The sequence below is a fragment of the Gadus macrocephalus genome, chromosome 5, assembly GCF_031168955.1.
Source record: "Gadus macrocephalus chromosome 5, ASM3116895v1".
Lineage (NCBI taxonomy): Eukaryota > Metazoa > Chordata > Actinopteri > Gadiformes > Gadidae > Gadus > Gadus macrocephalus.
The window spans coordinates 14,792,601-14,815,685 of record NC_082386.1 but is presented as its reverse complement, the minus strand read 5'-3'; the positions used below and the strand labels follow the sequence as shown (position 1 = coordinate 14,815,685).

Sequence of the window (23,085 nt, the reverse complement as noted above, 5' to 3'; positions counted from 1 at the left end):
ATCCACTGAAAAAGGTGGCGGATCCATCAATGATCCCTGTCCTCCACACGGTTGTAGCTTTATCTGTCTTCTTTCTTTCGTTCTCCTTGCGTCGCTCCACTTGCAGCAGCTGTGGAGTGTATCCACAGTTGCTGCCCGCTGGATCCGTTGCCATTGCCCCAGTGCACTGAGGGGTATAAATAGTGAACCCCCCCCCACCACCACCACCACCCCGTCCCCCCAAAGCCCTGCGATAAGTGATAGACGAGCGCCAGGCGAGTTTGTTTCGATGGATACGCCACCTCCGCCCGGGGGCTGTTGTTGGTTACCCTGTCCCCTCGCCAGCACCCTGGCATTTGCAGTGGATCCCTCGTTGGCCGTGTTGGGTCGACCTGGGGGCCCACAGCACACCGGGGCCCTGACTAGGGGTGTGCATGCGCTGAGTGGAACGACAGGGTGTAAATAATACCCCGGTTTATCATCAGAGGATTACTACTAAAGTTCAGGTGACATATTTGTACTTCGTCCTGCGTGTTACGGGGACGGGGTGGGCTGGGGTTAGGAGAGGAGGAGGGCGGGGGGGATAGTGGGGTTAGAGAAAGACAGACAGACAGAGGGAAAGACAGATGGCAAGGCGGGATACTGCCGCTACATCCCATGTTCTAACAAGCTCTAACAAGCGCTGTACAAAGGCCCAGAGAGACGGACAGACAGAGACAGGTCATCAAGTAATGCATTCCAAAGATGGAAAGGAATCTTGATTGCGGCATATACCATCTACTAACGATATATACTAATGGGATTATACAGAGACACAGCGTAACTCATTACTGATTTACTGGATGAAATACCGAACCGTATATATATCTACCACTGTATACAAAACATTATTTTTTCATGTCACTGCTTTTGTAATGTAGGGCTTTAAAAATAGCAAAATACAGCACTTCAGCTAATTATTGTTGTTCGAATTCTATACCCCCTGAACCGTGGCAGACGGTTGACCAGCACAAGATAAAATTCCCTGTCTGCCACTGCCACTTTTGGAAAGCATCCCAGAATGTGGGATCATTTCAGAGTAAGATGATGTATTTGTGCAGTGTGTGTATTAGTGTGTGTATTAGTGTGTGTATTAGTGTGTGTGTGTGTGTGTGTGTGTGTGTGTGTGTGTGTGTGTGTGTGTGTGTGTGTGTGTGTGTGTGTGTGTGTGCGTGCGTGCGTGCGTGTGTGTGTGTGTGTGCGTGTTCATGTGTGTTGTGTGCGTGTGTGTGTGTGCGTGTTCATGTGTGTTGTGTGTGTGTGTGTGTGTGTGTGTGTGTGTGTGTGTGTATCCGTGGTGTCAGAGCAGTCTCAGCCTTATAGCCGCGCACAACTATGTTTAAACACAAACCTTTCCCAACCTTTCTGTGGAGCTGCAGAGCTACTGCCTTCCAACCTTGTGTTAGCCCGACCTATAGATTGTTTTTGATGCTCGCGTGAGGAGGACGATGCGGCAGTGTCATGGAATTTCCCAGATGTTTGAATGTGTCACATCCTTCCTTCCTTCCTTCCTTCCTTCCTTCCTTGTGTGTGTATATCTGTGTGCACATCTTAACCAATTGTTTATTCCGTGCAATACACAGCAGCCTGGCCTCCTCAGCAAGTGAGCCCATGTCTGGCTCCATGACAAGGTCTGCGGCCCCCCCCCCCCACTGCGACTGGACTAGGACTATAGGGCTTTTAGCGGTGGTGGTGGTGGTGGTGCTGCTGCTCGTTGGCTATTATCTGGGCCCTTCCCAGCACATCCCTGAAGTGGTGTAAGGTTTTGCTAGATGACAGAGTTAGTGATTATGCCCCCCACCCCCCTGTTTGGCTATCCTGTTCAGGTGTGAATGCCCGGCTAAGAGGGGCACTCCTCTCCACGGGACCGGGGGAGTGCAGAGTGCCTGTTCTGAGCTTTGGTTTGTGTCCTCTCATTAACCGCCAGGACCTTCACCTCCTCGCCGTCTCATCCCTCAATGGAGCCTACTTATCCTGTCATCGCCATGCCAACCAACCGTCAGCTCAATGGTGCGCGGGGGCTTTTGTGCGTGCGACGGTCGACACATGTATAGGTCTGACCTTCCGATGGGTACCAGGCGATACCTCAGGCGGCGGCTCTCGTCCCATACTAGTCGCACATCCTTTTCTGCTCTTTTGTCCATGCATGTGATCTGGAGGAAGCAAAATGTTGACTGAGATGTCACTGTAAAGACTGGAGATGAATGGATGAATTAAATATAAGAGGTCACTTGAGTCCCGGTCAGAGAAAGGTCTATTTATCGGGCTTGACAGGCAGTGCAGGACGCCTGTTGGCAGCTGCCTACCGGTTGACCTCAGAGGATTATGCATGCAAAGGAATATGCAAGTCCAGCAGGCTTTTTTGTTACCCTGTAACACACAGGGCACAGTGTTGGCGGGTCATTTAACGATGAGACAACCACAGTCATTGACTCATTGAGTTATATTATATGCAAACGATTAATGTAATTATATGGATATCATATTGTGTGTAGGAAGCAGTCAAAATCCATAAAGCCGTCAAACACACCCAAACACCCACGCATGCACACGCAGACACACACACACACACACACACACACACACACACACACACACACACACACACACACACACACAAACACACTTATTAGCAGATTCCTGTTTGAGGACTTACTTTGATGTGCATTTCTCTATCCACTACCGTACATGGACAGTTCACGGGTCAGAGATAAACATGAATGTATTTTCATTTGCCAAACAAGATCTTGTGGCCCTTCTTGGTATTACACCTAGAGATGTCCGCACTGACCGGAGCAATAAAGCTTAAGAGCTTTTGAATGTCCACTATCATATTTGACCTATTCGGGGGGTGGGGGGGGGGGTATTTAAGTGGATGGCTTTAGTCTGTGATGTGCAGCTGTCGTGTAAGAGTCAGGCAGCGACACAATACAATACTTATATAATGCTCATCCTGGCATAATGCTCAAAATCCTTCCCTCTTGTTATTATTATTAGCATATCTACACAGACAGGTCCAGATACACACAGGATCTCTACCGCATTTAAACAATGAATGGCTGAAAAAGTATTGCCACCAACTGCCATCTCAGTCTATAGTAAGTCATATTACATTTGATTGATACGGGTCCAAAACAATTATATGCACGATTGTGCTATGCATATGCGGTTGGAAAAATAGCATATATGCTGACATACACGAGACCCTTCCTTAAATAACATGCGTCTTTACATGTTATTGCATCGCCAGAAGACATCAAGAGGCAGGGAGCCATGGGGTGTGCGATGAAGACGAGAAGAGCTAGAAGTGCCTTCCAATCATAGCTTCTTCCGGCTCTGTCTCTATGTGTGAATTTGTGTGCACGTCCATGCATGTGTGTGTTTGTGTGTGTGTGTGTGTGTGTGTTTGTGTGTGTGTGGGTGTATGCATGAAGGATTAGGACACTGGGATCCACGGCTGGTAATTTTGCTGGGCTATTTTTACGAATGTCTGCCTCCTGATTGTCTTGCAAGCCGATACGGACGTGCTCCCTGAGATGCCGCAGGAATTAGTTGGCCCTGAGCCAGATCAAGATTTGCATTTGTAAGAAAATAAGTGGGGCAATGGACCATTCTTTGTACGGTGCAGTGTGTTTGTCTGTCGGTGTGTGTGTGTGTGTGTGTGTGTGTGTGTGTGTGTGTGTGTGTGTGTGTGTGTGTGTGTGTGTGTGTGTGTGTGTGTGTGTGTGTGTGTGTTTGTATGTGTGTGTGGGGATGGGGGGTGTCATACATACATATTCTTCTCGTTATATTTGTCACCAGTAATATTGGCTGCTTAACATTTATTTCAACAGAAATATATTTCACTCAAGACATGCCAAAAACAAAAATGTATCAACTTTGAAAGAGAAATCTTGCCCAGATTTTAAAACTTTTCAAGAACAAAATTGGCATAATTTCCTCCCACTCAATTATACCCTTTTCTTTTGTGGTAATTTCACTGACATCTGCAGAGCTAAAAAACATACTCATGTGAAAACATGAACGATGGTATTGTCATTGTGTCAAGCCCTTGAGTGGTGTGCCAACATAGTTGCATGCACTCTTTGAATCCTAATAAGCCACTGACATGGCTCTCCACCAGCCATCTTCATCCATCTGGTTGGTGTACGCATTGGCTCACAGTTGAGTCTTATCAAATTTGAATTTATTTTTAATAAACTTTAATGTCTAGTGACTAAATTACTTAATGTTGAGAATCAGCACGCTAATTAATATTTCAGATTATTATACATATTTTTGATTTGTGATAAGTAAAATCGTGATTGGATTTTAGCGATAAGGCAATCATGAATCACGATCACGCTTTTTCTCAGAAATAAACCCACACACCCACCCAACATCCTGCCAGAACACTGATTCAATCAATACAAACGCAGTAGCGACCAGTCACTCCCATAAAAGGTCCAGAATGGCTTGCATGCATGTCCAGTCTCCCCAGAGAGTCAAGGCTAATAAGAGGTAGAGTATTTATAGAGGTTACCCCCGCCCATGAATTCATCCCCATAATCCTGCTGCCCTAGCCCCTCTCTCTTCCCCACCCCTGTGGCTGTGTCTGTCCCAGGGTCTCCAGCCGGTCACCCACCTCCTCCAGTCCTCTCATCCTTGACTGAACATCACCTAGGAGGTAAGAGCTCCTCCTTCCATTGCTCCATCAAAGCACCCCTCTGCAGTAATTCTCATGCTTTTAAAGAGAAGAGTGAGGAAAGACTGCATTGTGAACTTTTGACTGCTGTAACGTCAAAGCAGGTTCGGTGAGTGTGTGTGTGTGTGTGTGTGTGTGTGTGTGTGTGTGTGTGTGTGTGTGTGTGTGTGTGTGTGTGTGTGTGTGTGTGTGTGTGTGTGTGTCGGGGGGGGAGATCGGGGGCGGTTGCTTGGATGCTGATTGCAGAGAAGGGGGGGTGCTATTATAGGGCTTTTAACCGTTCCTGTGATTTTTCCTCACCGTTTTCGGAGCAAGCAGCTGAGAGAAAAGAGGCGACATGTCAGCCGCCGAGCGCTTTGACTGCCATTACTGCAAAGACTCCCTGCTGGGGAACAAGTATGTGACGAAGGAGGACACACAGTACTGCACTAAGTGCTATGAGAGCCTGTTCTCCAACTGCTGTGCCGAATGCACGGCGCCGATTGGATGCAACAGCAAAGTAAAGAGCTATGATTTCCATGCTTTCAGTGAACAGAAAAATAAATTGCCCAAGAGTGCTGAAAAAGAGCTAAAGTACTGGTTTTTTGTCACCTGGTAGCCCCCAGGTCATCATTATCCCCTTACTCCATCCTTATCATCACCATCCGTACCATCCGAGGTCATGCTGAGATGTTGTCCAACAGCTTATCCATCTCTGCACCAACCACCGGTAAAACTGCACGATACCTGCTCTGACACTGACAGGACCTCTCCTACAAAGACCGCCACTGGCATGAGCAGTGCTTCAATTGTGCCAAGTGCAGCCGCTCTCTGGTGGAAAAGGCCTTCGCTGCAAAGGACAACCAGCTCCTGTGTACCGAATGCTACTCCCACGAGTACTCCTCCAAGTGCACCACCTGCAAGAAGACCATCATGCCAGGTAGGGAGCGTGAGGGTGGTGAGATGCATGGTGATCATGGTGATAATGGCAGTGGTGAGGAAGAACAAGATAATGATGGAACGAGGATAATTGGGAAATGTGTTGTTGTCGGTGATGATGACGATATGTGTGATGATGCTGGGAATGATGGCGATGATGAGGAGAAGACAAGAATGAGGAAGATGAGGATGAGGATGAAGATTATAATGAGGTTAAGAAGACGATGGAGGTGAGAAGATGAGGGCAATGAAGAGATGTAAAAGGAAGACATTGAAGGCCGGATGTTGAAAACTTGCTCTATTCTAAACTGTAAACGTCCCTTTACAGAAGCAATAATAGCAGTTACATTGACAGAAGCCATGCAACCAAGCTACTCTTTCAGCCACCATGTTAACAGATAATAAACTATACTCGTGTAAAGCAGCATAGTATAAAGCTTATCCAGCACTTTGACCTGAACGGTGCGTTTCTAGGACAAGGGAAGGGAATGTCCCCAGGGATCAATGAACTTAGTGCTTTTACGTCCTTCCTGAGTTTCCAAAACAGGTACTTCAAAGAATAATGAGGCAGACCTACGTCATCCTTTCATTCGTTCATCCAGCCACAGCTTGCACACACTTAGCACCATTATTCTCAGCACCTCGACAGCAGCGAGTGTGTGTGTGTGTGTGTGTGTGTGTGTGTGTGTGTGTGTGTGTGTGTGTGTGTGTGTCGGGGGTCTGTCTCTAAAGCGTGTCTTTCATCCAGGAGCCACATGCTGACTAAAGCTTTCTTTTTTTCGTTTACTCGTCCGCCAGGTTCTCGCAAAATGGAGTACAAGGGGAGCAGCTGGCACGAGACCTGCTTCCAGTGCAACCGGTGCCGGCAGCCAATAGGAACCAAGTCCTTCATCCCCAAAGACACCGGTTACTTCTGTGTGCCCTGCTTTGAGAAGCAGTTTGCCTACCAGTGCTGCGCTTGTAAGAAAGTAAGAAAGGAAATCCGGCCCCGGCAGTTGTTTTTGTTTGTTTTTTCCCTTTTTTTATCTTGTGTTTATAGTTGCAGACATTCCCTCATAGTCTGAGCTTAGTCCCAGACTGCGTAACAACATTTAAGATGTGGACAGAAGTGAATTGATGTTTCTTTTAGGTGTGGATTAGTGTAGCGTGCACGTGTGTGTGTGTGTGTGTGTGTGTGTGTGTGTGTGTGTGTGTGTGTGTGTGTGTGTGTGTGTGTGTGTGTGTGTGTGTGTGTGTGTGTGTGTGTGTGTGTGTGTGTGTGAGTGTGTGTGTCTGTGAGAGTGTGTGTATGTGTGCATGTGAGTGGGTGTGTGTGGATTTAGTTGCATGTGCACCATCGTGAATGAGGTGGGCCGCAATGTGTTTGCGTTTGCGTAGTAGTGCAGGTAATTATGCGTGTTTGTGAGTGCACCCATACCTCTGCGTGTGTATACAGTGTATGCACTCACTGTGTCTCCCTGCCCTCCTCCAGGCCATCACCGTAGGCGGGGTGACCTACCAGGAGAAGCCCTGGCACCGGGACTGTTTCCTGTGCATTGGCTGCAAGAAGCCCCTGTCTGGGAAGCGCTTCACCTCCCGGGAGAACTTCCCCTACTGCCTGGACTGCTTCAGCAACCTCTTCGCCAAGAAGTGTGTGGGCTGCACCAAGGCCATCACCAGTGAGTCACCAACACCTCCCAGGGAAACTCTTGTTATGTGGCGTTTTTTAATTGTGTGGAAATCTCTGACAAATATAAGCAAATCTCTGACAAATGTCACACAAACACACACACAAATGTGTGTGTGTGTGTGTGTGTGTGTGTGTGTGTGTGTGTGTGTGTGTGTGTGTGTGTGTGTGTGTGTGTGCGTGTGTGTGTGTGTGTGTGTGTTTGTTCATGTGCAAATCTGTGCATGTGTGTGTGTGTGTGTGTGTGTGTGTTTGTGTGTGTGTGCGGGTCTGTGTGTTTGCCTCTGTGTGTGTGTGTGTGTGTGTGTGTGTGTGTGTGTGTGTGTGTGTGTGTGTGTGTGTGTGTGTGTGTGTGTGTGTCTGTGTGCGTGTGTGTGTGTGTGTGTGTGTGTGTTTGTTCATTTGCAAATCTGTGCATGTGTGTGTGTGTGTGTGTGTGTGTGTGTGTGTGTGTGTGTGTGTGTGTGTGTGTGTGTGTGTGTGTGTGTGTGTGTGTGTGTGTGTGTGTGTGCGTGCGTGCATGTGTGTGTGTGTGTGCCTGCACATGCGTCTCCTCCTCCTGCAGGTCTGGCCGGGGCCAAGTACGTCTCCTTCGAGGAGCGCCAGTGGCACAGCGAGTGTTTCACGTGCACGCTGTGCTCCGTGTCTCTGGTGGGGCGGGGCTTCCACACCCAGCGAGACAACATCCTGTGCGCTGACTGCGGCAGGGAGAAGTGACCTCGTTGACAGGATGAGGAAAGGGGTGGTGCGATCTTGATCAGATCACTTATCAGAATCAGAAGCATTTTTTCTTCTTAATCTCCTTCTGTGTTTTCTGTCTCTTTTGTGTACTTTCCCCAAACTAATCAAGCTCTCATTGTGATCGTTGAAGGAAAACACATTTGATTGTTAGGATAGGCCCGTTTCACAGTGGTGCACATGCCTACTCGTATGTCACAAGTTATTGGGAGAAAGCTTTTCAAAAGTGCAGAGAGAGAGAAGCTGATGTAGTCTTCCAGCCCGAGATGAAATATAAACCCCTGGTTCTCGATACACAGCCACTTAATGGATAATAGTGAGGTGCTCAAATTGATCTCTTCCTCCTCTTACGCTTGTAGCATGTTTTTCTCCCCAGACTGTTTTTATTTACCCTTTAGAAAATCAATTAAAAAGTGATTTAAAAAAGCAGACGTCTGCTGCGTGTTGTCTGGTGGTGTTTTATTAAAAAACATAAAAATAGCTGTTCAACATCTTCAAAACACATTTAGATTTGGACTCTGGACTTTTACCTTGTAAACAATCCATCTGCAGATAGCATCGAGGCTAACGCTAGCCCAAATGAATTGTGAATTGTCAAATCGGGAATTCGTGTGAACCCTTCAGCCAGAGTTTTTTTATATCCTTGTAAAGAAATGTGCCACACTCTTGGATGAGTTGTGCAACTGTCCTTGGAGGCTGGGCTTAGAGGCTCAAAACGCTGATCCACACACTTCCTCCCCGGGTCGGTCACATGGGCAGGTCCGACTAACTGAACAGTTAATAAACTGACACTTACTGACACTGAGGAAGAACACTTGGACAACAATACCAAGGTACAGCTGTATTTATCCACGTTTCCTTTGTAGAGGTAGTAGATACTTAGTTTTTGTGATTGATCACTGCCTGGGCCACCAGTTTACAAGGCTATTAAGCTGCATTTATTTTTTATTGCGTAGAATAAAGGTTATCAAAAATGTAGGACCTTTTTTCAGCATCAGAGGATTTAATCAGCAACCATACTTATTCACAATGGCTGCAATAGCTTTCACGCAAACCCATATCTATACTAAACAAGCCGGCCCAAAAGACAAGGATAAATACTGCATCCAGTGCCTCGAGTGCTCCGACCGCAACATTTACGTGGGGACCAGAGACTCAACGGTCCAGCATCTCACCCTCGACCAGACCCAGGCCCAGGCCCAGGCCAAGGCCCAGGCCCAGGCCCAGGCCCAGGCCCGGGAATGCAGGACGAGGAAGCTCGGCCCCAGCAGCCCCATCAAACAGCTGCGGAGCGTGCCGCTCCTCAACCATCTCCTGGTTCTGTGGGAGCAGTGCGTCGCGGCTCTCGACATGTTCTCGTTGGAGCCCGTCCCCGGCCTGAAGGCCATCCAGCACAGCTCCTGCATGGAGGTGTGCGGCCGCCGCCCCTCCTCCCCCTCCTCCTCGACCCCACGGACCCCCTGCCGCCGCGAGGGAGACAGCGTGGGGCTGATCACCGCCTCCAGCAGGAGGAAGTTGGTGCGGATCCACGCGGTGTGGGTGGACCGCTGGGAGGTCCTGCGGGAGGTGCCGCTGCCCCAGGACCCCGTGTCCCTGGCGGTGGACGGATCCTGTGTCTGCATCGCCACCGTCGACCGGTACCACCTCGTCGACTACCACGCTGGGAGCATGTTGGAGCTGTTCCCCCACGACCGTGGCAGGCGCCAGGGGGCCATGGTGGTCCCCACGGGGGGAGGCGAGTTCCTGCTCGACGCCCCTGGATCCTTAGGTACAATTCGTTTTTTCAGAAACTCAAAAAAGATTTCCAACCATTGATTCCCATTCCGTATGCCACTTAAAGGTGCCATATTATACCACCAGGTGTGAGTGTGATTAGCCGTTACAAGCCGTTTGGAAAATCTGCCTCTTCTGACATCACAAGTTGGCGCGTCCACCTAGATGTGTGACGGATAGATGAGCAACGTGGGCAGTTCTGGTAGACTTGTCTATCTAGCACACATCTAGGTGGACACGCCCTGTTGTGATGTCAGAAGAGGCAGATTGCTTAACTTTTTAACTTTACGAAGCACTATGTAGGTTTAATAACAGTCGTGAGGCTGTAAGGAACAACGTCGATTTTCAATAGGGTCAAGAGGCGCGTAAACAAAATGTCAGATTTTTTTAGGTAACACAGTAAAAAATGACCACACTCTCACTTCTCCACAATCACATACAAACTCTCACTTCTCACTTCTGCTTCACATTCAAAGCGGCGATCCGTGAAATGTGTTCGGCCAGGGGGATGGCAGTTCATGGAGCCTGGCTCTAGCATACAGAAGCATCCTTCCAACCCCCCTGTGGATCAGTTTAGTACGAAAGCATCATTCTCCATTTAGTTTCCTTTCTCCCTTCCACGCCCCCAGGCATGTTTGTGATGAGCACGGGGACCTGCCAGCGCCCTCCCCTGCCGTGGCCCCGGGAGGTGCTGGCAGCTGCCGTCTGCTTCCCCTACGTCCTGGCCCTGCAGCCCCGAGGACTGTCTGTCTACAGCCTGCTGGATCACACGCTCAAACAGACGGTGGCTCTGGACGGGGCCCGGGGCCTGGTGCCGGGGCCAGGTACACGCGCGCGCGCGCGCGCTCCGCGCATGGATCCAAAGCTGCTAACACTACTAATCCCCTGAGTGGGGGGCACATGTCACCGTCCCGCCTCCCTGGTGGACCTGGGAAACACGAACACAGTACAGAATCAAATGCATTATGCCGTTGATGGGTCTGTGTTGGTGTAGTGTTTAGTGTCTTAATAACCAGGGTCGACAGTTGTTTGTCAAAGCTAAAAGAGAGCCTTGGTTTAAGTGTTTTATGATCAAATGTGCAGTAGAACATTTTGTATTTTGTAGACGCAGACCAGGTTAATTGAACAACATCTAAAACGCACAGTGATACTTGTGATAATAAGTGATAAGGAATACAAAATAGTTAAACAAGCAAATGGAAGATACAATTGTGTGATGTATAAAGTTGTGCAGGTAGAAATAAAAAACCTCCTCTTTCTCTCTTCCTCTCCCCTGAGATGATTTATTCCTCTCTCTCCCTCTCCATGTGGGGCTCAGAGGGCGTGCTGGTTTTCACAGACAGGCAGATCTGGGCTCTGTCTCTGGTGCCGTTACGGGAGCAGGTCCAGGCTCTGGTGATCTGCCAGAGACTGGACGAGGCCTTGTTCCTGCTGGACGGGGTTCAAAGCCATCTCCCACAACACTCCTATGAGGTGAGACAAAGTCCAACATGCATGTCATTTTTTGACTGAGTTTCAAGCGACAGTCAGACCAAAACGACTGGACAGTGAAATGGTATTCACTGTGTGGGCAGAACGGAATCCGGAGCCAACAGATGGCCGGCAGAGGAAGGAATGATGAAAAATGTAAATCTGAGACTCTACATAATGAAAAAGATGTTGCACTATCTCAGTCGGGTGGATGGAGGGATAACACACTATGTCGTTTCATTTACACTTCTCAGAAAGACTCAAACATATTTCCCAACGCGGTTCTAAATTCACCAGCGTATTATAACCATGCAAACATAAGTCCACGGAGCTCTGGCGTGCCTACTAGGTACGCCGTTAAAAAAGCAGCAGGAGTGGTACTACAATGTAAGAATTTAATATTCCATTACTGCACGACAGATTAATCCGCCCCACTAGAGGACTTTACGCTCTGGCGGGTTCGGTGCAGTAGGTGTGTCTTGGCCGGATCAGAGAGGGGGCTGAGAGTGCACCAGATGGTGGCTAAGATTCGGTGTAATCTCCCTGATATCTCAGGTTACAGGTCAGATGTTTGAGGCAGAAAGCCGCTCGACTTTAATACCCAAACTCGCGCATTATTTATGCTCTGGGTGCGGGGTGAGGGGGTGGAGGGGGAGGGGTGGGAGAGCCTTGCCTGACGCGATTGGTTATTCATAGTTTGATGACAGGCTGCATCAGGCTCCTCTTACGCCTTCGTCGTTGAATCAAGGGGAAATAAACATGCAATGAAATGAAAAGGAGGAGGAATGGGCTTTGCTTAATGTGATCTGCGTGGTGAATGTGTGCGTTGCCCCTCACCTCTGCAGGAGCTGCATAAGGACATCTCCTATCTGGCGGGCATGCATCAGTTCAACCAGCGGGCCTTCGATGCAGCCAAGGAGCTGTTCATGTGAGGGAGAAACACACAACGTAGGAATCCGTGAAATGACTACGGTCGGACGCTTAACTCGAAATCCGTGGCCACATCACGGAAACACGCCGATATCCGTGTGTGAGCCACGGAATAACAGTGTCATTTACTTGCATTGGAGCAAATTCCGTGGCCACATCACGGACAATTGAAGTGATTCCGTCAGACCACCGCGGATTTTGAGTTAAGCCCCCGCTGTGGTCAAATGTGGCACACACACAGATTGAAACGGGAGCACACACACAGATTGAAACGGGAATCTGTGTGTGTGCGCCACGGAATATCATTGTCATTTATTTGCATTGGAGCAACTTCCGTGGACACAACAAGGACAATTTAAGTGTTTCAGTGAGACCACCCCGGGTTTTGAGTTAAGCCCCCGTGGTCGACTCGCTCGTAGAAACGGGGATCCGTGTGTGAACCACGGAACATCAGCGTCATTAACTTGCATTTGAGCGAATTCCGTGGCCACATCACGGAAATCGGCGTGTTTCCGTGATGTGTCCACGGATTTCGAGTTATTCGTCCGTAGTCATTTCACGGATTCCTGTGAGACCATGTTGTTATCACGATAATGCTTTTTATTTTTGAAATTTAAAATGTAAAAAAAATTGTCACGCCCTTTCTTGTAAATAACCAAAATGACATAATCGGAAATATTCTCAAGTATTACGAAGACACATTCAACATGAAAACATTAATTACACATAAGCGTATGACTCTAAACTCTGTATAAAAGTAGGATTTGTGTTGATTTAGTCAGACAGTAAGATTTAACTGTTTAATAACGTTAACATTCATTCTGCCCTCTTAAGTGGTGGCTCAGCTTGTGACCTCTTGACTCCCACCACAAACACATGCTTTGATTTCTGTTGTAAAGAGCCGGTGACCTGGACCCCAGAGAGATAATCAGCCTGTACCCTGACATGAGGCCCTGCCTGGGGGACCAAGGTTTGGTCTCCCGGCGCGGGGAAACAACGGTGGGTCAGGAGGAGGTAGCAGATCTGGCGCGCCTGCAGCGAGAAGACGCCGCCGCTTACCGGCTCTACCTGGACTTCCTGGCCGACTACCTGGCCGTTGTCAGGGCGACAGGACGGGGAGGCCCCAGGGAGGCAGTTGATTGCGCGCTGCTGAGAGTCTACGCGGAGCAGGGCGCTGCCGGGGAGGGGGGGTCCCTGAGGCAGCTCGTGGCCTCGCCCAACGCCTGCAGGCTGGATCGCTGCGTCTCCGTTCTGGAGCACCACAACAGGTTTGGATAACAGAGTATTTATTCTGTATTGTGTGTGTGTGTGTGTGTGTGTGTGTGTGTGTGTGTGTGTGTGTGTGTGTGTGTGTGTGTGTGTGTGTGTGTGTGTGTGTGTGTGTGTGGATTTGTGTGTGTGTGTGTGTGTGTGTGTGTGTGTGTGTGTGTGTGTGTGTGTGTGTGTGTGTGTGTGTGTGTGTGTGTGTGTGTGTGTGTGTGTGTGTGTGTGTGTGTGTGTGTGTCATGGACTACTACTACAAGACATCTCGACAGATTTGAGGATGCAACTGCAGGCCTAGGAAATTGGATCTGTCTTTTTTTGATCAGCTGTAATTCTGTAATGTTTGTGCATATATATTTTGCTGTTATTTGCTCAATTGATATAAAACAATTATTTACTCTAACAAGTATAATGCAATGTCTTTTTTGTTAGATATTTTGTACTAGGTATGCTCTACCAAAGCCATGGCAATCACGTTAAAGCAATCAAGGTAGGAATTGTTTTTTTCTCTAAATATACCAAAGAAGTTTAAACGTATTCTCTCATTGAAAGTCGTGCGATTGTTTTATCAGACGTGGGTGAAAATCGCAGATGGCCACTTTGAGGACCCCTCCTGCCCAGACGTGTATGAGCACATAGTGTCCACTCTCACCACGCAGGATATCGATGTGGTGTGGATTTTTGCAGAGTGGGCTCTTCAAAAGAATCAAGAGGTGCTTTGCTGCATAGTTCTCACACCGCCAACAGAGGGCGCAGTTGTTCAAAAAGAAAAAAATCCCAGCGTTCCAAGTTAACAAATAAACCTTCTCAGTTGATACAATGCAACATAAGCCCTCAACAAAAAAAAAAATCACATACGATTCAAGTTGTGCCTCTTGACATCTGCCATCAATGTACTTAAACTATTCAATATTTTTTTGAAAAGGTGGGAGTTCGAATCTTCACCAAACATCAACAGGAGAATAACGATCAAAACACATTTGGGGCAGAAGAAATCCTCAAGTTTTTGCAAAACTACCCACAGGCCTCTCTGTTTTATCTTGAGTTCTTGATGAACAAGGAGAAATCAGAGGTAGGAGTCAGCCACGCATCACACTGAAGACCAAAACCCCACATGAAATGAAATGATATAAAATCCAATAAAACACAACACGACAGCAACAACACTTTTGGTAAGTAAACATGGTAATGTCTGTCCTCAGACGGAGGGCTATCACACTGATCTGGCGCTGGCGTACGTCAACCAGACCCTGCAGGCCTTCTCAGGGCAGGGTGAACCACCGGAGGCAGGGGAGACGCGGGCGAAACTACAGGAGCTTCTCTGGAGCTCCATGTCCTACGATGTCCCGGCCGTACATCGTATGTGGACACGCTGCGCCATCATACTCAATATCCTGGCAATATTCTAGAGCAGTGAAAGTAGAGATAAGTCAAGATGATTCGTCCAATGGTTTTATGCTCACGGTGAGGGAGAGATAGTGTTGAGGGCATACAGTGTTCTACGGTAGGCCTAAAGCAGACCTAATGGACTCTATCCCACCAATGTCCGCACTCTACTTATAGGCGTCCTTGAGCAAGATGCCCAAGGACGCCCTACCTGCTCTAACCCCGACCTGCTCCCTAAATTACCTGGATGATCTTCAATAAAATGAATGAATTGTAAATGAACGGTGGTCACGCCTATCTTTTCCTCACGACAGAACGCATCATGGCCACCGGGCTGCACGTGGAGAGGGCCATCGTGCTGGGCAGGTCGGGCGACCACACCCAGGCCCTCCGAGTGCTCGTTCACGAGGGCCGTGAGCCCCACGCCGCTCAGGCCTACTGCCACAGGGCCGCCCAGGAGCGGAGCCATGCGAGTGGGCCGGGAGATGCAGCGGGCCTCAGGCGGACCCTGCTCCTCACCCTGCTCTCCATGTACCTGTGCTCGGACGCCCTCGCCGGCGAGGCCTTGGAGCTCCTGGGGGACAACGCTCTGCACTTCCCCCCGGGCAGGGTGCTCGAGCTGCTGCCCGGGGCCTGGTCCGTGGGGCTGGTGTGCCGCTACCTGGTGGGGTCGCTCCGGGAGACCCTGCACCGGAGGAGGATGGGCGGGCTGCAGAGAGCCCTGGCCCAGGCTGAGTACCTGAGACACAAGGTCCTGTGGGTGAGGATGAGGCCCTTCTCTTGTTGTCAAAGCCTTACTACTACTGCTGCCTGCTTAGTAATACATGCTTTTTCTGATGCTAATTAAAGCTGCATTATGCCACTGCACTTTTGCTCACTATATTATGCCTATGAATGTTAAATTAACCAAAATCCAAGTGTAATCGGGTAGGATAATGCAGTGTTTAGGGTTCCCGACTCCAAGCTTAAAAGAACTGGGTTTGATCCCCAATGTCCGCAGCCTAACCTGTAAGTCTCCTATCAAGCAAGATGCCTAACACCCTCCTATTATCCATGGCTTATAACAAGAAGTGGTTGCCAACCACTTCTTGCTACAAGCCATGGATAAAAGCATCTGCAAATGACTTAATAGTAAAATAGTCAATTTTTTATGTTAGTATAAAACCCATCCACCCATAAAAGTAATGGCTGCAGTGAAGGTGAAAGTACATAGTGCAGCTTTAATGTATAGCTGTAATCGAATAGTATTCATGCATTCACTCTCACTGTCTCCCACCCAGACACAGGCCTCTAAAACCATGGTGAGGGTGCACAAGGGCCAGAAGTGTCAGGCCTGTCAGAAGGAACTGACCGAGGCCTTCATCCGTACCGTCGGGGGACAACTCCTGCACACGAGCTGTAACACCCAGAGCCACTAAGACACAGAGGGGGTGTGTGTGGTTGTGTGGTTGTGTGTGTGTGTGTGTTTGCGTGTGCGTGTGTTGTGTTAATGATCATGTACAGATGAGGTCTGCATGTGTTTCTGTAGATGTGTGTATGTGAGAGTGGGTGAATGACGATATACGTATTGTGTGTGTGTGTGTGTGTGTGTGTGTGTGTGTGCGTGCGTGCGTGCGTGCGTGCGTGCGTGCGTGCGTGCGTGCGTGCGTGCGTGCGTGCGTGCGTGCGTGCGTGCGTGCGTGCGTGCGTGCGTGCGTGCGTGCGTGCGTGCGTGCGTGCGTGCGTGCGTGCGTGCGTGCGTGCGTGCGTGCGTGCGTGCGTGCGTGCGTGCGTGCGTGCGTGCGTGCGTGCGTGCGTGCGTGCGTGCGTGCGTGCGTGCGTGCGTGCGTGCGTGCGTGCGTGCGTGCGTGCGTGCGTGCGTGCGTGCGTGCGTGCGTGCGTGCGTGCGTGCGTGCGTGCGTGCGTGCGTGCGTGCGTGCGTGCGTGCGTGCGTGCGTGCGTGCGTGCGTGCGTGCGTGCGTGTTTGTGTGTCATCCCTTGCCCTTTCTAATCTTTCTATTCGGTAAGATAAGTACACAGTAATAAACCTTGATCAGAAGCGCAACATCCAGATACACAACAAAGAAGGCTTTGATTCACGGACCGTCCACCAGATGTCTTCCTCAATTAGCTGCAGAAGTAAAGGGTTTCCACATCCAGCAGACAACCCAAAGAGCAAGCAATGCACTTTTTTAGGGCCGGCATGTCTGAGCCATTCCCTTGAAGAACTACAGAGAGCCATAGCTATAAAGTGTCTCCTGAGTCACAGAATCAATGATCAGATGCTTTTTATAGGGAAACCACCCGTGGTCAACCTGATGACCGAGGAGAACTATTGACCACGTGTGTGTTTGTGTGTGTGTGTGTGTGTGTGTGTGTGTGTGTGTGTGTGTGTGTGTGTGTGTGTGTGTGTGTGTGTGTGTGTGTGTGTGTGTGTGTGTCCAACATATGTATATCCAACATATGCATATACCATATGTATATATATATATATATATATACATGTGTATCCTATATTGTTTATATGTTGTTTTTCAGTAACCAAATGTGTTATTATACATTCATGCAAAGAAAAATAAATCATAATTGCAGGTTTGAAAATAAATAAATTGTTAAAATCTAACATTAGGGCTTCATTTGGGTTGTATTTATTTCCGTCATGAACTAATTTTCACAAAGTATTAAATTACATGTTTGCGCATGAAGTCAGCAGTAATCTGAGGTTTTGATTTACTTTTAACTGACCAAATCTTCCCATGACTTTTGTGGACCTCGCTCAAATGGTAACACACGCTTGTCGATTTAAAAAAGAAGTGAAAAAAAACAGTATGGAAATGTAGTTGTAAATAAACGTTAAACACATATCATTATGGTATATGGAAGAACACAGTGTTAGAACACATTAGTTTATTTTCGGTTGCAATTTAGCGATTAAGGCTGACCATATAAGAACAACAAATGATGTTGGCTGATGATGGATGTTGGGACAAGACTAAAGGGAAAGCCTTAGGGAGTTTTGGTTGCTCGTAGTCTGGATATGAAGTGGATTACTTCTACTGTTACTAGTCTGGATATAAAGTGGATTACATCTACTATGACAAGTCTGGATATAATGTGGATTAGTTCTACTATGACTAGTCTGGATATAATGTGGATTACTTCTACTATGACTAGACCAGATATAAAGTGGTAGTGGACTATATCTACTGTGACAAGTTAGATATACAGTGGATTAAATCTACTGTGAATTGCATTGAAATGAGGTGCTGTATAGATGAAGTACATTAAATCTACTAGAATAGATATGAAGTGGATTTACTGTGGCTGGAGATATGCAGTGGATTTGATCTACTTTTGCTGTAGTATAGATATGTAGTGGATTATATTTACTGTGATTACTAACGTTACTACAGTGTATGAGTCTAAAACATAGTCTATTATAGTCCTCAACAAAGATGTGGTACTCCAGTTCACCTTCCTGCCCCTGAATTACTCAAACTCTTCCTTTCCACTATCTTTCTCTTCTCTCATTCTTTATTCCCTAAGGCCAATGCAATTGGGGCCCCTCATCATTGGTGGAACATTTTTACAAAGAAAAGTCTGCTCACTCTGTTTATGTTAAACAATCGCAAATCAACACTAAAATGCAAAGAGTCAAGGGTATGTCAAAGTAAATTGTCCGCGATAAGAAAAAAGCGAAAAAAGCATTGCAAGGACATGGCATTAATCGCAGGTGTTCTCTGCGAGGACGTCCTGAAGCCTCCTCTTCCTGAGCAGTGAACCGAGCCCGCCTGCTCCGGGGCTTTTATCAACCGGGTGAGAGGGCCAGCCCCGCCGTGATTGGCCGAGGGCAGGGCCGTGTCTAATGATCCGTTGACCGTTGTGGGGGGTGGGGGCGGGGCCTACACCCTCGCCTTTGGACATCCTCCGGGAACGCGGGTGTTGTTGTTCAACAACCTCGTGGGCAGTTGGCCTCAAATATGTTTTCCTCATCTTTCATGTTGACCAACTCCCCAAATGCAGCCGAAAGGTAAACATGGGGGGGGGGGGGGAAAGAAATTCACAGATGTTCTAGCTGTATCCAATTCAAGACCTTTAGAAATTCTATATGTATCATCTGTATGACGTTATAACTTTGTGTGTAAATAAGTAATGTGATGTGTAGGACAGCGAGAAATGCAAGGTTGGGGTTGGGGGCATTAAAAACAGATTTCTTGCTTTCTTTCAGGTTTGTTCGCAATCTGAAGTCGTCTGTGATTTTCGCATCTGCCTGCCTGTGTGCACGGAACCCACATCCAAGCAGTTCTGACTCCCGGCTCTCTTAAGAGGCTATTTGCCCAGATGGTCCATTCTTCACATGGAAGGAATGGCTTGGTTAGATGTGAAATATGCTATAGTTATGAAGCAAAGCATGCTGACTGTCCAGACATTGGTCTCCCGAGATAAATACACACACACACACCACCACCACCACCACCACCACCGGAGACCCAGTTGGAAGACGGCAAAACAAGAACATTTTCTTCTTGTGCTTTTCTAAAAAGACATTTGAGTCTGAGTTGGAGCTTGTGTTTACTTGTGTCTCCTACTTTTGGAGGACTGCAAAGAAACACAAGTTATGTTTCTAGACGCTGTTGTGGCTTAGCGATGCATTACTTAGCGATGCCTTGGTTTCCATATGTCTGTTCTTCAAGGACGTACACGGCTGTAAGAGATTGAACGTCTTACAGACGAGTTACCAAATTAAGACAATTGAGTCAAGTCCAACAAACATAGTCATGTTGGGGACTTTCATGTCTTTTTGAGATTGTTAGTTTGCCAGGAAAAACCAACGTGAACCGTGCCTAGTAACAGGTAGTTCCATAAATATAATGAATACACAATGCTCCTGTTTCGCATTCTGGACCTTTATAGACCCGGCCACAAATTACTGATTCCTGCCGCTTATGACGCATTTTTCAGTCCCTCCGCGGTCTCTGGGAGAATCTTAATTTGCATCCCTTTTGGTAGCAATAATGGTAAGGTAGCAGAAAAACCTAAACGCTTGAACCTTCTTTCATTCCCGCCCCCCACCCCAACCCCCCTTTTTTCTTTTCCACGGTTCAAACTAATGCCGTCGTTTTAAGTAAGTTGGTGGGGGAGAAAAGTTGAAGACGATGATCAAAACATATCTATTTTTTAACTCCCCCCAATGCAGAGGTATCATTTTCATGGCGTTTCTCTACCTTTGGTTTTGGCAGAGGGCCAGGAAGGGAGAAATGTGCCGGGTGGCCAAGATGGAGACATATAGGGGAGAGGCGGCAACCACAGACACCCGCCAAACCCCTTTCCATGTCCAAATAGACCGGGGGTTCACGCACGACATGGGGAAATTGAAAGCAATGGCTTATGGGTAACAAGCACCTATCACCGGCCTAGAAAAATAATCAGCTGATCTTTTGACCCTATTATGTCTATGTAAAGTAAATGCAGTTCATGTTCTGCTAAATGGACCAAGTTGTCATTCCTTTTGGGTCATGAGTTGAATGAAGTAGCTTATGATATTATTAGCATTGTACTCACACGCTAAGGGTTTTAAGGCCAGGCATATTTTCCTTAGTTGAACTCAACTCAATGACTTGTACCTGTCAGGCGTACAGAGATACTCCAGTGTTTTCCCTCCACCAGATCTAAATGTATTCCCCAGCTACTTACACAGCATTAGTCTAATCAAGTTCCGTGTACACACACATTAATAACAACTATTTAAGGAGGAGAGTGCGTGGTCGTTTACGGAGAGCACCGTGAAAATTCTTGGCAGTCGCACATGTTTTTCGCAGTTGGAATCGGCTATGATTATGTTAAGCGGCTTCACCTCGCTTTCGTCTAATGAGCAGAGGCGGAGAGCTTTGAGGTCATTTTTATGATTGTTTCTTATTTCATTCGTTCCTCTATGCTCCAATTTGCACTTTCCATGGATAATTTTCAGGGATGGGAGGGAGGGAAAGCTAGTAATAGAACGCATTGAAAAAAACCTCATATTTTAACATAGCACAGCTAGATACAATGATGATACAAATGATGAGCTCAAATTAAAAGTGGAACTTTCAACAACATTCAGTAACTTTCTACTCTGTTATGAGCTGTATAGTATTTGCGACGATTGTGGTCACTGTTGTGACTTATATTATCGATTAACCGTAGCTAGCAGTAGTGGTAGCCGGCCACCATCAGATGAATTGCATCAACATCCAATCGCATTTAAGGAATATCTGATAAGGTGAACTGACTCTGCTTAGCTTTTAAACAACCTAAAAGATTGTCATCTTCCTTCGACCATCCAAAACCCATTCTTGTTCTCGGTCTGGATATTGTCTGACGTGTGCTACAATGTCACATAAGACAGAACGCACATCTGGCTGCTCAGAATGAGCACTATAACGAGGGTGGGGGGGGGGGGGGGGGGTCTCTTCACCACTACATCATGGGAGACTGCGGTGTCTGACGTCCCTGATTACAGAGGAACACACGCCGCCGTAGCCTACCCTGAGAAAGTGGAGATTGTAGTGTTACGCATAATTGGACATTTAGCGCCGCACAAGAACACGCCCTGCGCCACAATAGAGCAACCAGGGAGTTTAAAAAAAGCCCGGGAGCCCCCCTCAGATGTATCCACCGCTGAAGTAGCAGAGGGCCTGCTTAAACTCTGCCACCAGCCAACCTGCACAAAGCTATACTCAGGAGGCTCTGGGGGGGGGGGGCAACAACGTTAGCGGTAACCTCTCATGGCCCCTGATTCGCTCTTCTCTTCAAGTAAGCGTGCAATGTGCACAATCTGTGTATATTTTGTTGCACCGGGAACAGTCCCACGCGCTATCAAGAATGTGGTATCTAGCTATCAAAGCCTCAGCCGAACGTCGTGGACAAATTAGAGGTGCTTTCATGGAATGAAAGCATAGAATTACTATTCTATTTCCGAGGATTGGATGGATCTCTCCTTAAGTGTCCTATGAAGCATTCATTTCACGAGCTGGAGTCTTTTTTTTCCACGTGCAACATAACTATCATGTTGAGCCGGAGGAATAGACGGGTTACGAGATGGCGCTGGGCCCATACCGAGCCCGTCTCCTGCAGCCAAACGCCCTTTCACGGACCCATAGTTGAGGTGTATTTCAGGAGAGTCCTGGAATCAATATGCGTCCCAAAAGGAGCAACATGCACAAAACCACTAGAGAAGGAGATACGTTTCCTTGCTGATTTCTGGCTTCAAAAACAACAAAAGAAGAAGAAAATAGACAAAAGTAACTGGTGAAATAGCACCAAAGGTTAATTTATCTATATTTTTGTTTAACACGATAATCATTACAAAAGGTTTTTGAACTGAAAATGCAATTAACTAAGTAAAAGACAGACGAAAAAGATTTTCAAGAGACATCCTAAAGTTTCAACATTGTGGTCGTAGCCCTCTAGGAAGTGATGTAATCAGTTGACGACATAGTGGTATAGGACACTTGGGAGTGTGTTAGAGACCTGGGGTCTAGGGCCCGACCGATTTATCGGCCTGCCGATTTAATCGGCCGATTATAGCCTTTTTGAAAATAATCGGCATCGGCCAAAAAGACGCAGATTACAACCGATTATTATTTTTTTTTTTAGAAATGTTATTGCGATTAGTATCCTGCAGATTGCGCTCCTACTCGCCTTGCTAACTAACAACTTTAGCTGGAGTAAAAAAGAGGAGATTGAATTTTACCATACAACATGAAAGCACGCTCGCTCAGGCAGCTGCGCGCTCACCTCACCAATGTACACAAGACGCGTTGTTTGAACATGTTGTGCCTGTTTTTCTTTAGGTCCCAGGCCATGTTAATTTGTTATACTGTAGACTCTAACGGTGAGACCATACTGCTCAGCACGCACGTGTTAGTCACTGCTCACGAGCGCAGCACATTGGGAGTTAGTTATTTATTTTACATTTTACATTACACTTATTTTTGACTGTAAATGTATTCTAAAACACTCAAAGGTTCTGCATTCAATTCACATATTCGTCAAAAGTGTTTAAAGTATATTTAAGGTATCAAAAACTACGTTTTATATGTTGTTGTTTTTTTTTTGTTTTTTTTGTTTTTTTAATCGGCCGATTAAATCGTAATCGTAATTTTTCTCTGAAAATAATCGGCATCGGCAATCAAAAATCATTATCGGTCGGGCCCTACTGGGGTCTGTTTTGTATAAAACAGACCTGCAATGACATACAAGTTTATCCATTCAGTGGCTC

At 47.3% G+C, this 23,085-nt stretch overlaps 2 protein-coding genes across 4 annotated transcripts; both read left to right on the top strand.

The window, feature by feature from the left end:
* Positions 1–4,530: 4,530 nt before the first annotated feature.
* On the top strand, positions 4,531–8,386 carry fhl5 (four and a half LIM domains 5). Of its 3 annotated transcripts, none has more exons than XM_060052674.1 (6): positions 4,531–4,684; positions 5,021–5,201; positions 5,447–5,621; positions 6,419–6,588; positions 7,092–7,278; positions 7,852–8,386. In XM_060052674.1, the coding sequence occupies exons 2-6, from the start codon at positions 5,040–5,042 to the stop codon at positions 8,001–8,003; spliced, it is 846 nt and encodes a 281-aa protein (XP_059908657.1). In that variant the 5' UTR covers positions 4,531–4,684; positions 5,021–5,039; the 3' UTR covers positions 8,004–8,386. The 3 variants fall into 3 exon arrangements, with proteins under 3 accessions (XP_059908657.1, XP_059908658.1, XP_059908659.1); XM_060052675.1 differs by having other exon boundaries at positions 4,533–4,684; positions 5,018–5,201; XM_060052676.1 differs by having other exon boundaries at positions 4,671–4,811.
* Positions 8,387–8,466: 80 nt separating this feature from the next.
* On the top strand, positions 8,467–16,585 carry si:ch211-266g18.9 (transforming growth factor-beta receptor-associated protein 1). The gene is made up of 11 exons (XM_060052673.1): positions 8,467–9,792; positions 10,427–10,621; positions 11,116–11,270; positions 12,113–12,195; positions 13,097–13,465; positions 13,893–13,950; positions 14,033–14,173; positions 14,386–14,532; positions 14,663–14,819; positions 15,161–15,606; positions 16,127–16,585. Exons 1-11 carry the CDS (start codon positions 9,054–9,056, stop codon positions 16,262–16,264), a joined length of 2,628 nt encoding a protein of 875 aa, XP_059908656.1. The 5' UTR covers positions 8,467–9,053; the 3' UTR covers positions 16,265–16,585.
* Positions 16,586–23,085: the final 6,500 nt, after the last annotated feature.

What these genes read in the sequence shown, in the direction of transcription:
- fhl5 (XM_060052674.1), top strand. Translation starts at nt 5,040, where the DNA reads ATGTCAGCCGCCGAGCGCTTTGACTGCCATTACTGCAAAGACTCCCTG. An exon ending in CGATTGGATGCAACAGCAAA is followed by an intron (nt 5,202 to 5,446) that starts GTAAAGAGCTAT and finishes TGACACTGACAG; the next exon opens with GACCTCTCCTACAAAGACCG. An exon ending in CTGCACCAAGGCCATCACCA is followed by an intron (nt 7,279 to 7,851) that starts GTGAGTCACCAA and finishes CTCCTCCTGCAG; the next exon opens with GTCTGGCCGGGGCCAAGTAC.
- si:ch211-266g18.9 (XM_060052673.1), top strand. Translation starts at nt 9,054, where the DNA reads ATGGCTGCAATAGCTTTCACGCAAACCCATATCTATACTAAACAAGCC. An exon ending in TCCCACAACACTCCTATGAG is followed by an intron (nt 11,271 to 12,112) that starts GTGAGACAAAGT and finishes TCACCTCTGCAG; the next exon opens with GAGCTGCATAAGGACATCTC. An exon ending in CGATGTCCCGGCCGTACATC is followed by an intron (nt 14,820 to 15,160) that starts GTATGTGGACAC and finishes TCCTCACGACAG; the next exon opens with AACGCATCATGGCCACCGGG.